This window comes from Clupea harengus, chromosome 4 (assembly GCF_900700415.2).
Source record: "Clupea harengus chromosome 4, Ch_v2.0.2, whole genome shotgun sequence".
Lineage (NCBI taxonomy): Eukaryota > Metazoa > Chordata > Actinopteri > Clupeiformes > Clupeidae > Clupea > Clupea harengus.
The window spans coordinates 6,977,701-6,991,709 of NC_045155.1; the positions used below are offsets into that span (position 1 = coordinate 6,977,701).

Consider the following 14,009-nt stretch of genomic DNA (forward strand, 5'->3'; position numbering starts at 1 on the left):
GTGTGTTTGGGTGGAATACTGGTTCCACAGATCCATTATTTAAAAAATATTTGTACACAGTGTAAATGAGATCTGAGTTAATCATAAATAAGTTAAGGCTCCAGGTTTAGGAATGTTTTGAGCTTTTTTTATTAGACTTCTGGGCATGTACCATCGGTGTCAACCACATGGGGGCTCCCCAGACAACAATCACATAAAAACGTCCACCTCATGTCAAACCTGTGGTTGTCTAAACAAGGGGCACAAATAATTTTCAGGTGAGAAAGCAAATGCAATTAATACAGATAGCTAGTTGCGTAGACACATTTATAAAAATGCATGTATATACTATAACGGGGTAGAATGTATCGTATATTGAGCAGTCATTGTCATAACTGCTAACGTTTTGGTCCGTTTTTATAGCTACCTTTACCCTAACTAAATAGTTTAATGTTAAATACACGTTACAGTGGTCGTGTGGAGTATGCAGCAACAGTGCCAGACGCCTCATCTAACACCACAGGTAACATTAGCAAATGTTCGCTAGCTAGCTAGCTAATGTTATCGTAGTGTTCCATATTCCGTACCTTGGTTAAAAAAGTGATAAACATAAAATAAACGGTTTACATTTTTTTCTTGTCTTTATTCAACCACTACATTTAAGTGGCAATTACATGTGTACCGACAGATTAATATTGGCATCTTGTTATGATTTTAACTGAAACGTTTCACAGGAGATTTGCCAAAAAGTACGTTAGCAAAAGCCTTACCGATATGATCAAGTCTGATCATGTCATTGGGGAAGGAGCGTTCAAATCAATGGAACATTCTTAATTTTACGACGAAGACCCATCTTGAATCCCGACAGGTAACAGTAATATTAGTCGTAGCACAAGCTAGCTAAGGTTAGTTAACGTCAACGTTAGCAGAGTCAACTAACTAGCTAGCTAAGAAGAAGTTGATTATCCTAATGGTGATTTGTGTTCTTGTGTTCAAGAATCTTGGGCACTTGTGTACTTTTAAAACGTGTTATATTTGCTTGCTAGAGTTACTGGATTGTAAGTTAGCGACAGCTCTTTGAATGGCTTGCCTCCAACCTTAAATGTAGGGATATTTTTAGCCACACAACTCCAGGCTTAATATAAATGCACCTCCCAAATCTCATCAAGAAAAGAGCATTCCCCATAGATTTGTAACCAGAAATGAATTGAACTGACCTGGTTCAAGCATTATTAATGGAACACATGACTAAAGATGTCTGTGCAGATACCTCAATTTTTAGAGTTTCTCATTTCACAGCTAATAGTTGCTTAAATCTTTTGGTTGACAGTTTGGTGTTGGGCTAAATGGCCAGATCGAATTCATGCAGGCAATTGGTACATAATGTGAATGGTCTTTTGCCTAATCAATTCTGACAAATTATAAATTTGCAATCATCACTCACTGGTAATATTTCTTTCCTTGACATATTGCGATATATTATAACGTTAGAGCGTAATAAATTACCATGATTTATTTATTTTTTTATTTGTTATTCCCAACAATATAACCAAACATTTATATTGGACTGTAGTGCATTCTATTTCCCAGTCTGTCTCATTCTCTGGATGCTGCTGACCACTGACAATATTCCAAGACCGATGCTCGTGTTATGTCATTACCTCATGAAATTATTGCATAACTGTACTGTCATCCTTCATCCCATATCCCTCTCCTATAGGGAATTAGCATGCCACAGACTTTATTCCCAAATGTAGGAAAGTCAGAACGAAGAGGCAGTGTTCTACTTACACACACAAGTCCCTGCTATTGTTATGTGCTCTGTGCGGCTTACATCAGCATCACCAGCTCTGACCTCTAAACAAAAGCTGTGACTGTTGAGGCACGCAGCTGCAGCTTCCCTCCTCTGCCGAGTGTGGATGCCTAACCATGTGTACACCAGAACTCAAACTGGGAAGGGTGAGAAAGGGAGGGGAGGGGGACCGAGAGACGGAGAGAGGACTCTTTTTAAGCTAATTAACAGAATGCAAATCGTACCCAACTGAATAAGTAAACCATCAACCTTTTAAAATGCCCTCTCAAGTCAGATGGTCTTTTCCAACCCCCCTCTCCTTCGCTTGAATGCCACTGTCGTTGCTTAGGGGGAGTGGGAGCTAAAGTTATACCACCCCTGTAAATGGTATCTCCCATTTCTCATCAGAAGATCAACTACAAGGAAACGAATTGAGTACCACACTCTTTCACTCTCAGCAAGGATTGTATCTGTGAGTGGGGACTACAGGTAAGATGCTTTGACTAAATTTGTACGCATTATCTTTTTTTTTTTTTTTTCATTTGATCTATTTTTCTTTTAAACCACCACCCCAGTAGAGATTCAGTGCACCCATGGATTATAATCTGCTTTATTCTTTTTTTAAATGTGCCAATTATTTCAGTGAACATACGGCATTGTACTTAACTGCTGTTTAATTCAAACGGTATTAAGGGCAGCATAATGACAATGCAATCTAATCAGTCAGGCTTCAATGTCATTTCTATGGTGGCTGTGAGAGAGCGGATTGGTATTTCAGAGGTCATGCCCATTAACATTAGCGTTACTGGTTCAGGTTCACAGCCACAGGCTGTGATATTCCCCTGTCAGGTTTATTTACTTTTACTTCTCTTGTTGGTTTGCAGAGGGACAAATGGATGACAAAGGACTGGCTGAGCCTCTGCATAAAGTCTCTCTAATTAAAGGTAATACTTGGTTGTTGTTACATTGAATGGCATGCAAAACAAGTGTGGCCATGCCTGAGTAATATGCACTGCACTGCACTGGTAATATTTGGGTTCACTGAAGTAGAGAGTCACAGCAAAGGCATTGTTGGGTGAAGGAGTGAGAGCTAGAGTGCCTATATAAGGTAAGAAAGGTTGTGTTTGTGTGCAGTTCTGTCAGGTTTAAAGAGCAGTCAGCTGAATATCTTTTGGATTCTAAAATATGTTCTTATAAATGAAGGAAGGAAGGAATGAATGAATGACTGATGTTGTCTATACACCCAACGAAGATAATCTCTTTTTTTTTTTTTCATTTAGTTGCATGAATGCACAGTCACAACAAATGTGTTGTTTCTGTGCCATGAACACACACACACACACACACACACACACACACACACACACCTCTGTGTGAGTTAAATCTGAGAAGGCGTCACACTGAATACAGAGATGCTGTGTGGGTGTGACTTGAAGCCGGAGGCTGTGGAGATCAGCAGCCCTGACAAAATGAATAGGACACTTTGTCCTCTGAGAACAGTAGTGGCCTCTCTCCCCCTTTGTTTTTTATGTAAGCACCATCACTGATACTTGACTGAGGTCTGCCAATGAACCGGAAGTGCTGGAGGGTGGATCGTACATGTTATTTATTCATATTTTGGTCACGAGATGTTGCGAGTAGCTGCGTGTGTTCGAGATCATGTAGGCACCGTAGCCATCTTTTCCACCATGTAAAACATTTTCTGACACAGGCCACTCTTGGTCTCTCTCTCTCTCTCTCTGTCTCTCTTTTCTTTCCCTATATGTTTCTCTTCACTCTTTCTCTTCTACTCTTCCCATCTATCGTACTCTCTTGCTCTCACACACACACGCAAAGCTAAATTAGGACATAACGTTCCTGCCTGTCCTCTTACAGAAGTGGGGTCAGGAGCCTGAACTAGAGCATGCAGGAAGCTCCAGGGCTTTTTATATCAACGAGGATGTTATGAATCTCTGAACCATTTTTCTTTAATTGGCATTGAAGGCCAGCACATCTGGGTTTGCCCTAAGTCTTTACTTAGATGTTGTGCACTTGTTTTTGTGCAATCTAAAATGCAGGGTGGTGATTGAAAAAAAAAGTTTCTCCTCCAAGAACTGTACTTTCACCATTTATGGCACCCAGTCTTGATGTGCGCAGTAAGTTGAGCTGAAGTCATGCATATTTCAGCACTCAGCACAGTGGCCTGGTTTTTATTTTCAGTCTATTTAGGGTAATAGCCTGCATTTTCTCTGGAACTGCCAAACATATTCAGCTTTCACCTCAACATTCATATTAGATCTTGTCTGTTTTTGGTGAAGCAATGAGGACTGTGTTCTGACAACGGTGATGTGTTATTCCTTCTTTCAGATTTGACTCAGTGCATTGAACTCCATGCGTGAGCTACGTAGTGGTCACATGATGCCATTATATAATGCACATCTCGAGTGAATGTAGTGCTAGTGACGGTGTGTGTTTGCCTCGTGGTTAAGAGGGTAGACATCATGCTGTTTTTGTCATATCTTTTGGGATGAAATGTTCATTTTTGCAGTGTACTGACTACTTAATTTCCCCAGAGATGATCTTTTTCCCCCTTCTTCCTTCCATTTCTAAATTTATCCTGAGTCACATTTTCACCAAAGGATAGAAAATGAGCATAATCAATATTAATAAGTTTCTCAGCTGAAATTATGGACTTAAGGTCCGGTTCCTGAGCACTTTGCTCGGATGTACAAAAACCCTGTATCTCTGAGTGAGTGTTTTTAATGAAATAAAATATGAAATGAATTGTTAATGTTGCGTTAAAAATGTCTCTTTCCAGATGAGCTGCGTCAGACCAATGTGGAGTCCACAGACACAGAAAAGGTCACTCAGCATCTGACCAAGGAGCTGCAGGAGGCCCTGGCAAAAGCCAACATGGACAAACAAAAATGTTTGGATTTACAAGGTCTAGAACTTTGGGTTTTTTCCTTTTGTGTTTGGAAACCCTCACCATGCAAAGATGCATACACTGAAAACATTAGATATAGTCCAGTAAATCTCTCAAAATGATAACAGTATAATCACAGAGTGATGTATGTATTCGGTAATCAAATCACTGGTAAGGGCAGATTTTTGCAAGGACAATGCAACCTTCACATAATGGATGCCGTCTAAATCTCGAGCAAAACAGACAGAGCTGCAGTTACGTATCTGAAGTAATGATGCTTTGTTTTTCTGTGTCACAGGGCTGTTGGAGGAGCAGAAGAAGGCTGCCAAACAGCAGTCGGATCAGTCGGCCAAGCAGGTTAAGGTCCTGCAGTGTAAGTATATTCAATCTGTGAAGCATGTTTACGTATTAAAATGTTCATGCATTTACAAGACACTGGCTATCTTGCCTGGTACACGTCGGGATATGATTGGTTACACCTTTGCCCTTCCCCTGTGTCCGGTCCTGTGTAGCCCAGCTGCAGATCGTGCAGGAGGACATGGAGACGCTGCGTGAGCAGAGAGACAGCGCCCTCTTCAGCATGCGCCAGGAAGTGCATGTGGCCCAGGAGGAGACGCAGCGCTTGCGCAAGACCCTGGAAGCCTCTGGCGCGCAGCGTGAGCAGGAGATCTCCTCCCTTAAGGGCAACCTGGAGACCGTCTCCACGGAGCTGGAGAAGTGGAGGAAGGCCGCGGCCAAGTATGAGCGCGAGATCAACAGCCTGCAGGCCAGCCACCAGCAGCAGAACCAGCAGAGAGAGAAGGCAGCCAAACAGCAAGGTGCACACGGTTCCCTTTAGACATAACTCCCCCGCAGGGAGTGAATGGTACTACCATAGCAACTCTTACCATAGCATGTTTTCTTTACTTTCCTTCGGACAGGATAAACTGTTTTTAACCATCAGAAAGAGCAAGGACCCAAATGGCAAGGAGCATGCTGTCCACTTTTTAATGATTATGGTGTTGTGGACGTCATTAAGCACAGTTGCACAGGTTCCATTTATCTCCTTAAACATTGGTGTACCATAATCTCTATAGATTTGGGTAGCTTGGATTATAAAATGAGTGTGTCAAGATTCCTGGAAATGAGTGTTGCCATGTTAAAACACACATTAGTGGTGAACGGTCTCTGGTAATCGACTTGCTTCCTAGTAACCAGTCACTCATAAAAAAAACTGCACAGTAACTCCAGGCCTTCTTCAGATACACAGGCAACGGAAAACCGACTCAGTTCAAGGCTAACAAATAGGTCACATTGATGAGATGATATTGATTCTTCCCCACTGGCACAGAAAGTCACTGCTGTTTATCCTCTCTATACCAACAGTGATTACTTCCTGATTGCTTGGGGGAAAGAAATGTACTGACAATGATTGGAAGTTACTTTATGTAATGTGATATAAAAATTAAAAAAAGTTAGTTATTGCACTACATACAGACATTACAGAGGAAGAATGTGCAGACGTAGAATAGGTAATAATTCTAATAATGAATCATTATAATATTGAACTAATTTGTCTTACTTTTGGTTTAGTTAATGCATTATCTGTGAGCAGACAAAAGAAAGTATAGGACTGCATGTACATGTGTGTGTTTATTTTCATGCATGTGTGAATGTGCTAGCTTGTGTACATGTTTAAATAGTATTTTATTTGTGTGCGGCTGCGTTGTGTAATTATGTACGTGTGCGAGTGTGCCTGTTTGTTTTTATTTATTTATTTATTTGTGTGTGTGTGTGTGTGTGCATGCATGTGTGTGTGCCTGGCAGCCAGTGAGCTGGAGAAGTTGCAGAGAGAGTGTGCATCCCTGCGCTCTGAGAAGCAGATGCTGCAGGAGCAGCATCAGCGGGAGCGGGCCGGTCTGCAGACTGAGTGCGGCGCGCTGCGCTCCGATAAGGACCAGCTCCACAGGAAACAGCAGCAACTGGAGAAAGACCTTGACAGGTTGGGCCTTACCTCACCCGCTGGGAGACGTTCCTCAGCCGCTAACCTCCTCAGACTCGTTGTGCAGTAAAATGTGGAATGTTTGTCGTTTCTTCTGTTCAGGAGAAACGTTCTTTAGTCACAGACAGTTAGTGTAGTAGAATGTGGATTGTTTCTCCTGTTTGAGGGGTAGGAATTTGCTTGGTTTTTCTCTACTGTTTCTTCCAACATGGCAAATTTGCACATGCTTTGAGAAAAATGTTTGAGACACTCAGAGAGAAGGCTTTGTTATCCAGCATAGTCTGGCTGTTTTAAAGGTCCAATTAACACACCATCTTAAACACATTTAACCAAGGAACAAAGTTGTTCTGGTGATGGTAAAAGCCAGTGTAGCATTTACCCACTACCATCAGAATTTCATCTTCTAAAGGTACTATTGTGTAACGACAAAGTCCTCATAGGCAAGTCTTGCCATTCGGCAGCCATCTTGGCCATCCAGGCAGCTATTGTGGGCAAACAAGTTCAGGCTCCTATCTAAATGAATGGGGAGGGACCTATAACTTCACATAGGTAAATCTGACTTGAACTGTGTGAACATTGTTACCCCAACCGTCCAGATTTCGCAGCGTAGCTATTAGTATGGCAACAGTGTAAATAAACAGAACAGGTGAAAAGTCAGTTCTGCCATTTCCAACAATGTGATTTGCTCTTTGTAATACAGGGCAGGACTTCCGGTTACAAATCAGCTTTATGGATTCAGTCCTATTACCCCCATTCATTTTCCCCTGTCAGTGATTTGTCGCCTCTTATAATGTCTCCGGTAACTAGAAGAGACGGTGTTTGACAGTTTCTCTTTTCATGTAACAATGGTTGTTGCAGAATTAAGGTATTTTATAAAATGCAGCCCAGTACAGTGAGATGCTCTGCTGAATTGTTCCAGTGCAAAGAAGGAGAACTCCACCCTGAACAGCAGCCTGAAAGCCCTGCAGAAGAGCCAGGCAGACATGGACCAGAGGCTGAGCGCCATGCAGGAACAGCACGAGAAGGACACCAGCAAGCTGCAGACCACACTGGAGCAGAGCAACAACAGGACCAAAGACCTGCAGAAGGAGGTAAAGAGTCCAGGAAGGGTCAACTGAAGTGGCTTCAAGAGCTGATGTTCTTAGCTGTTTGTTTTTCATCCATTTTCGTCTCGGCATTGTTGTGCTGCCTGCATTTAACACTGCACACCAAAAAATTGTATAGAAGTCCGTTAGCAACAAAGCCAACCACTGTTCTGCCAGCTGTTGCACTTCCAAATGTGAGGGGTGTTTCAGACTACTGCTTGACTGAGCTGTGTCTCCTGCCCCTGTGCCCTGCTGCAGTATGAGGTCACCCAGACTGAGCTGTCTGAGCTGAGGGAGAAGAGCGAGGGCACGGAGCTGGAGAAGCAGTCCGTGGTGGACGAGCTGTTGCAGTGCCAAGTCAGCCTGAAGACGCTGCAGGAGAAGGGGAACCAGGTAGGGCTGATTCTCCTCCAAAGGGAGAAAGATGGTCCAGCAACAGCAGCAGTCTGGGCAAAGGCCATACAATACAATACAATTACTGTTGTGCTAACTGTATTATCAGAATCCTCTATTACCCTTTGGATTCTTTTCTGTGAGATGTGATGCTCAGAAAGACCATTTGTCACCACTTTCTTTTCAATTTTTGTTTGTTTTTGTTTTTGTGTTCCCTCCGCTTAAGCAGTGTTTAACTGCTGAAACCACTCGGCTCTGTTGTTGTTCTGTGCCGTTGAGAGTGTTCCCTCCACCCCCCTCACATAGGGTAGTCCTGCCATATCCAGTCATGTCCAGTTTGTTTCCCCCTTTTTCATTGATTTTCTTTGTACTATCCCTTCCCTCCTTTAGCTGTCCCTATTGCAGCCTGCCCTGGCCGTAATCATCAGCCTTGTCCTGGCTTTGCTGTACTGGTGCTTCGGCCAGTTTTGGTAGAAAGGTACACAGAGATCCTGTTCTGTCTTTCACTCCCAAGCCAACCCCCCTCCCTCCCGCCCCTCCGCCCTCCATCCTCCCCCTCCGCCCTCCATCCTCCCCCTCGCCATTCTTTTCCAGCACAGTGCATACAATTCCAAGATTCTGCTTTGGTTTTTGTCCCTGGCCAAGTCCCTGCAAAAACATTTTGTGAAGATCTATGTGTCAGGGGCTTCTACTAACCATTAACTCTTTGTCCTGCTGTTTAATAAAATGTATTGTTGGCAGTGTGTGTGTGTGTGTGTGTGTGCGCGCGCACTCCTCCATTCTGAGCTAAATCTCTTTCCCTTCTTGTCCTCTCCTGTTTTTATCTGTGATGTTTGCCACTGTCTGCATTTCTCCCTCCCTCTCTCTCTCCCTTCCTTCCTCCCTCCCTCTCTCCTTTTCTCTCCTCGCTCTCTCTCTCTCTCATTTCCCCCAGGCCTCTGTCACTGCTTGTGCATATCAGGGGCTGTTAACCTGCTCTGATAGGTCAGATATTGCTGACTCAAGCATGTCATCTCTGTCTCGTCTTTGCTGTTGCAGGGCAAATGGATCCGGTGGGCGCCTGTCGCTGCAGTGCTGGTAACCGTTACGGCCGTTGCTGTAGTGAAGATCTCGTCTTGAGCCTCAGTCATTACATGGTGTGCTTGTACCCAAATATACTCCTGGCTACCTTACCCCACCTGCCTCAGACCTCATTCCATAAATGCACACACACACATATAAATATATATATACACACACATACATATACATACACACACACACACACACACACACATAAACACCTTCCAAGTTAGTTACTCTGAAAAAGGCCTTATATTGAAATGACAATAAATATTGTAAAAAGTATCAGATCTAAGAAATGCATTAACAGTATTTATCACTTCATGGTGCACATTCCTTGTCTTTTATTGAGTTGTAAGGAGGGCTTGCTCTTATTCTTGTTTTTCAAATAGTATTTTTTTAAGATGAGTAGTAAAAGTTGTATTCATCTCTGTGAATTTATCAGAGCAATTGCAGTGGGGGAAAAAATGGTGGTGGCTCCAGCAGTGTTCTAGATGTGACATTAACAATAGATGATCAAAAGGGCAAATACAACAGTCTTAAGACTCTAAACTTTGAGGAGAAAAAAAGTAAAAAGCCAAGGCCCTATACACGAACTATTTGAAACGGCGTGCAAGTGGCAACCTAATGATCAATACTTAAATTTGAATGTATAGGAGGTAAGCACTTTATACCATACATTTCATTCTAATTATTAGCTCTGTACTAAATACTATAATCACCACAGTGTTGACTTTTCCTCTTAGCATATTGCAAGTTATTACCGTACGTCTGGAATAGTCAGTGTTGTGGTTGTCTAGAGGCCCTCAAGGGATGCTTGTCATTTTACATCTGTTAGAGGTCTCACTTTGACACTAAGCATGAAGGGTTAAATCTGTTCAAGTATTACCATTTAAGTTTATTCCAGTTAAGTATGCATTCTCAACATAAAGGAATATTCTATACATTCTTTGAATACCTCAGTATTTGTCGTCACCTGTTATACTTAGATTCAGCTTCATGCAATTTTTTTTTTTTTTCTTGAATTCATTCTTTAATTACAAGCATGAAAGCACATCCTTTGAAGGCAACTGATGAGATGATGGTTGCATCTGATGAAATGGAAGTAAAAGCTCAACTCTGATCAGTTACTTGACATTGTTTGTTCTAAAGAGTATGGTACAATGCATCGGTTTTATTAAATTGTGTAAGGTTTTTGTCCTATCAGTGTATATTAGTTTACTTACAAGTAAATGTAATGACTTTGATTTACGAATAAAAAAATTACAATAAAGATAATTAATGTTACATGATTGTCAGACCACTGATTTGAAGACTCCCGTTCATACCTAATTACATCGGATATCACTGACCATGTGCTCACATTTAATATTTTATGTGTAAAGACCTTTATGGTGTGTGGCTGTCCATGATTTTTGACTTGACTGAGTTTTGAAAGATTTCTCTAAAACAGGAGTTGGGAATTACTAAATGAACCTGAAAGAGGAAGGAATTTGGACTCCTGATCAGTTTCACACGAACCTACCCATGACACTGAATCATCTTCATGAAATATTTACTGTAGTGTCATTTGTATTTCTGATTACCTGTGTTTTAACAGTGCACAGTGCAACATATCTGGTCTCTTTAAATGTCAGAGCGAAATTAGGTCGTTCCACTCCGCTGTGCTTTTCAATCGAATTGACGTATTAATCGAAATGTCCGGCTCAGCGAGCCGCGCATTATGAGTGAATGCTACAGAAGTGACCACTTTTTCGAGGTGTTCATCTCATAGTTTGACGTCGTAAACTTTAATACAGAGAATGGGTTGACGCCCAAGTAGATCTTCTCAGGCCCTGGATAATTAAATTAAGCTTATTTGTCAGATATTATCGGTGGAATTTGGATGGCTTTCTCCAACAGGCAAAACCTAACATCATAGCATCAAAGTAAGTGTATATATCATTACAGGAAATAACTTAATAATTGTATACACTTTTGTAGCATAGAAATGGCCTATTTATTTGATTCATTAATTTCTTGTCATTACTTTTGTGTGGGGACATTTTCAGCACTCCTGGAATCATGGAACAGTAATCTCCATGATCATGCACGTTTTTCTGTTTGACAGCAGTCTACGATTTTAGGCAATGTTCAGTAGAACTCCAAGAATGGCATTTAGTTAGGCTACTGATTGATCCTTTCCTTATTCGCTTCCCCATCCGTGCCTTTTCTACTTTCACAGGAAATAATCTCATGAAATAACTGGTTTGTTTTGGCTCACATTTCTTTGAGCTCTCTTTGAATTTGTTGGCCCTAAAGGATACGCTACCTGAGATGGATCAGGATGTGATTAATTTGTTTGCCATTGCGGCGGGGACAATGGCGATTCCTCTTCTGCTTTTCATGGCCTCGTTTCTCCTCTGGCCATCTTCTCTCATCAAAGTCTACTACTGGTGAGTCTTTTTTGGTTTTATCAACACATATGTGGACCTCACATCATGAAGTGAGAAAAAACGATTCGTTTATTTACTTGGCTATTTACCTACTCACACCGATCCTTCTCAGGTACTGGAGGCGGACCCTGGGGCTGCAGGTGCGCTATGCGGACTGCGGTGGCTACCGGTTTTGCTACTCGTGCAGAGGGAGACCAGGACACAGGCCATCCATTCTCATGCTTCATGGCTTCTCTGCTCACAAGGACACCTGGCTATCTTTGGTTAAGGTAAAAGATTCAACACTAAATAACCTTTTTTTTTTCTTCTAAGACATTTAAAGATTTAGTTTAAAAGTTCCTGGATTTTCTGAATCTCTTTTGGTCTGAAAAAGTCTCATTTCCATTTTGTGATTCATTGGTCACAAGGAAACACTTAATGCTATAGAGCCAGAGTTTGGATTTGTAGATGTGACTGAGGTCACAAGTTCCTGAAGAGTGTGCACGTTGACAGGAGTGAAGAAGTAAATGTATTGCTATGTTTGTTCTGTCTGTGCAGTATTTGCCGAAACACCTACACTTACTTTGTGTGGACATGCCAGGCCACGAGGGCACCACTCGCACAAATATAGACGACTACTCCATCCCAGGTCAAGTAAGGAGAATACGCCAGGTGGGCCTCGTTTTATATGTATGCCAAATAATAGATCATCACTATACAATAATGCACGCTCAGAATCTGTAGGTTTCCAAATACAAGGAATGTCTTGGTTGTGTGGCACAAAGCAAGTTAAGGGGCACAAGCAGTCACTGAACAGCACACACCACTGTGATAAAATAGTATACTTAATTAAATATAGTTACACAGTATAGACAGGCATCTCTTTTGTGTATATCAGTCATGTGATTTCATATTTTCTTTGTCCTACTGTAATGATACAGTATTACAACTCTGATTCTCTTGTTGCAGTTTGTAGAATGCCTTCGACTTGACAGGAAACCATTCCACTTGGTGGGCACTTCAATGGGTGGTAACGTGGCGGGGGTGTACGCAGCCACATACCCTGCTGATGTCTGCAGCATCACCCTCATCTCTCCAGCCGGTCAGTTACTCTGTCATTCTGTCAAGTGCTTGACAACATTCCTGTCACTTACTTACCCTACAGTGGGGGCTGGGTCAAGCCAACTTGTGAACTGTCCACCCGACTGCGTTTCTTTGCAGGCATTAAGTACCCGTGTGAGACCAAGTTTGACAACCACATTCAGGACTTTGAGGACAGCCACTACACCCTGAACATCCCCCTCATACCCACCACCCCCGAGGAGATGGGGGACATGCTCAAGCTCTGCTCTCATGTCAGATTCAAAGTCCCCCAGCAGGTGGAGCCTTTTTGTCAGCTATTGAACACAAGACCAGTCAAAAAATAAACCAAAAGTCGGTCCTTCAAATGAAAAAAAGCCAGAGTATTGGTGTGTTTTAATAGGCTTTGTTTTAATGTGAAACTATTTTCTGCTTCATATTAAGATTCGTAATATGTGTTCTCTATTTGTATCAGATCCTCCAAGGATTGGTGGATGTGAGAACTCCTCACAATGATTTTTATCAAGAAGGTTAGTATTATCTGTCTACTTTAATTGGCAAATGCATAGATCTTTAATGATATATCAGCATTTTTCACTTCTTAACAACACGACAGAGATATTCCAAGTTCATAGCATTGTCTTCCAGGTATAATTGAAACAACTTTCAAAGGCTTAAACATTTCAAAACTCATTGCAGTGTTTATGGAGCTTGTGGGAGAAAACTCAAGATTTGCCTTACATGAGCATATGCACCTAATCACAGCTCCTTTACAAGTAATTTGGGGTAAACAGGATCAGGTAAATGTCTAAAAAATATATTGTATGTGTTTAAATATAATGTAAGACTTTCTCTTCAATTCCAACCCCCTTGAATATGACACCTCAAAGCATTCTGTGTGATTAATTAGAATATTAATGTTCATTGTTTTAGATTGTAGATGTTTCAGGGGCCACAGTGATTGCTGAGACATTGCCTGGGTGTCAGCTTGACTTGTTGGACAACTGTGGCCATTCTGTGGCGATGGAGCGACCAAGCAGAACAGCCAAACTTTTGCTAGACTTCATTATCTCCCAGCAGAACATACGAAGTGCCAGCAATAAGAAGAAATGCTGAACAGCTCAGTGAAGAAGTGTTTTCTGTGTTATTTATACTGGGTTTTATTTACATCTAAGTATAACCACCCTTTTGTTTGATAGTTTTTTCCCCGAAATTGTTTCAGTTGAAACATTGGTCCTATAAAGGTACACAATAAACATAATTCAGCGTATGGAGCACTGCGGTTTTGCATTACAGATTTGTGATATGAATTATGGCT

General features: G+C 41.7%; 2 protein-coding genes across 5 annotated transcripts; both read left to right on the forward strand.

Annotated features, from left to right (window-relative positions):
- Nucleotides 1-239: 239 nt before the first annotated feature.
- slmapb (sarcolemma associated protein b) lies at nucleotides 240-10,484 on the forward strand. Of its 4 annotated transcripts, XM_042707612.1 has the most exons (12): nucleotides 240-257; nucleotides 450-502; nucleotides 2,180-2,260; nucleotides 2,656-2,715; nucleotides 4,569-4,694; nucleotides 4,975-5,049; nucleotides 5,189-5,494; nucleotides 6,483-6,657; nucleotides 7,577-7,748; nucleotides 8,001-8,135; nucleotides 8,526-8,613; nucleotides 9,174-10,484. In XM_042707612.1, the coding sequence occupies exons 4-11, from the start codon at nucleotides 2,664-2,666 to the stop codon at nucleotides 8,607-8,609; spliced, it is 1,125 nt and encodes a 374-aa protein (XP_042563546.1). In that variant the 5' UTR covers nucleotides 240-257; nucleotides 450-502; nucleotides 2,180-2,260; nucleotides 2,656-2,663; the 3' UTR covers nucleotides 8,610-8,613; nucleotides 9,174-10,484. The 4 variants fall into 4 exon arrangements, with proteins under 4 accessions (XP_042563546.1, XP_012672145.2, XP_031421800.1 ...); XM_012816691.3 differs by lacking the exon at nucleotides 8,526-8,613 and having other exon boundaries at nucleotides 241-257; XM_031565940.2 differs by lacking the exon at nucleotides 240-257 and having other exon boundaries at nucleotides 374-502.
- A 274-nt stretch (nucleotides 10,485-10,758) lies between these two features.
- Nucleotides 10,759-13,965, forward strand: abhd6b (abhydrolase domain containing 6, acylglycerol lipase b). The gene is made up of 9 exons (XM_012816695.2): nucleotides 10,759-11,125; nucleotides 11,499-11,632; nucleotides 11,745-11,901; nucleotides 12,170-12,283; nucleotides 12,581-12,713; nucleotides 12,833-12,990; nucleotides 13,167-13,221; nucleotides 13,391-13,491; nucleotides 13,625-13,965. The coding sequence occupies exons 2-9, from the start codon at nucleotides 11,514-11,516 to the stop codon at nucleotides 13,805-13,807; spliced, it is 1,020 nt and encodes a 339-aa protein (XP_012672149.1). The 5' UTR covers nucleotides 10,759-11,125; nucleotides 11,499-11,513; the 3' UTR covers nucleotides 13,808-13,965.
- Nucleotides 13,966-14,009: the final 44 nt, after the last annotated feature.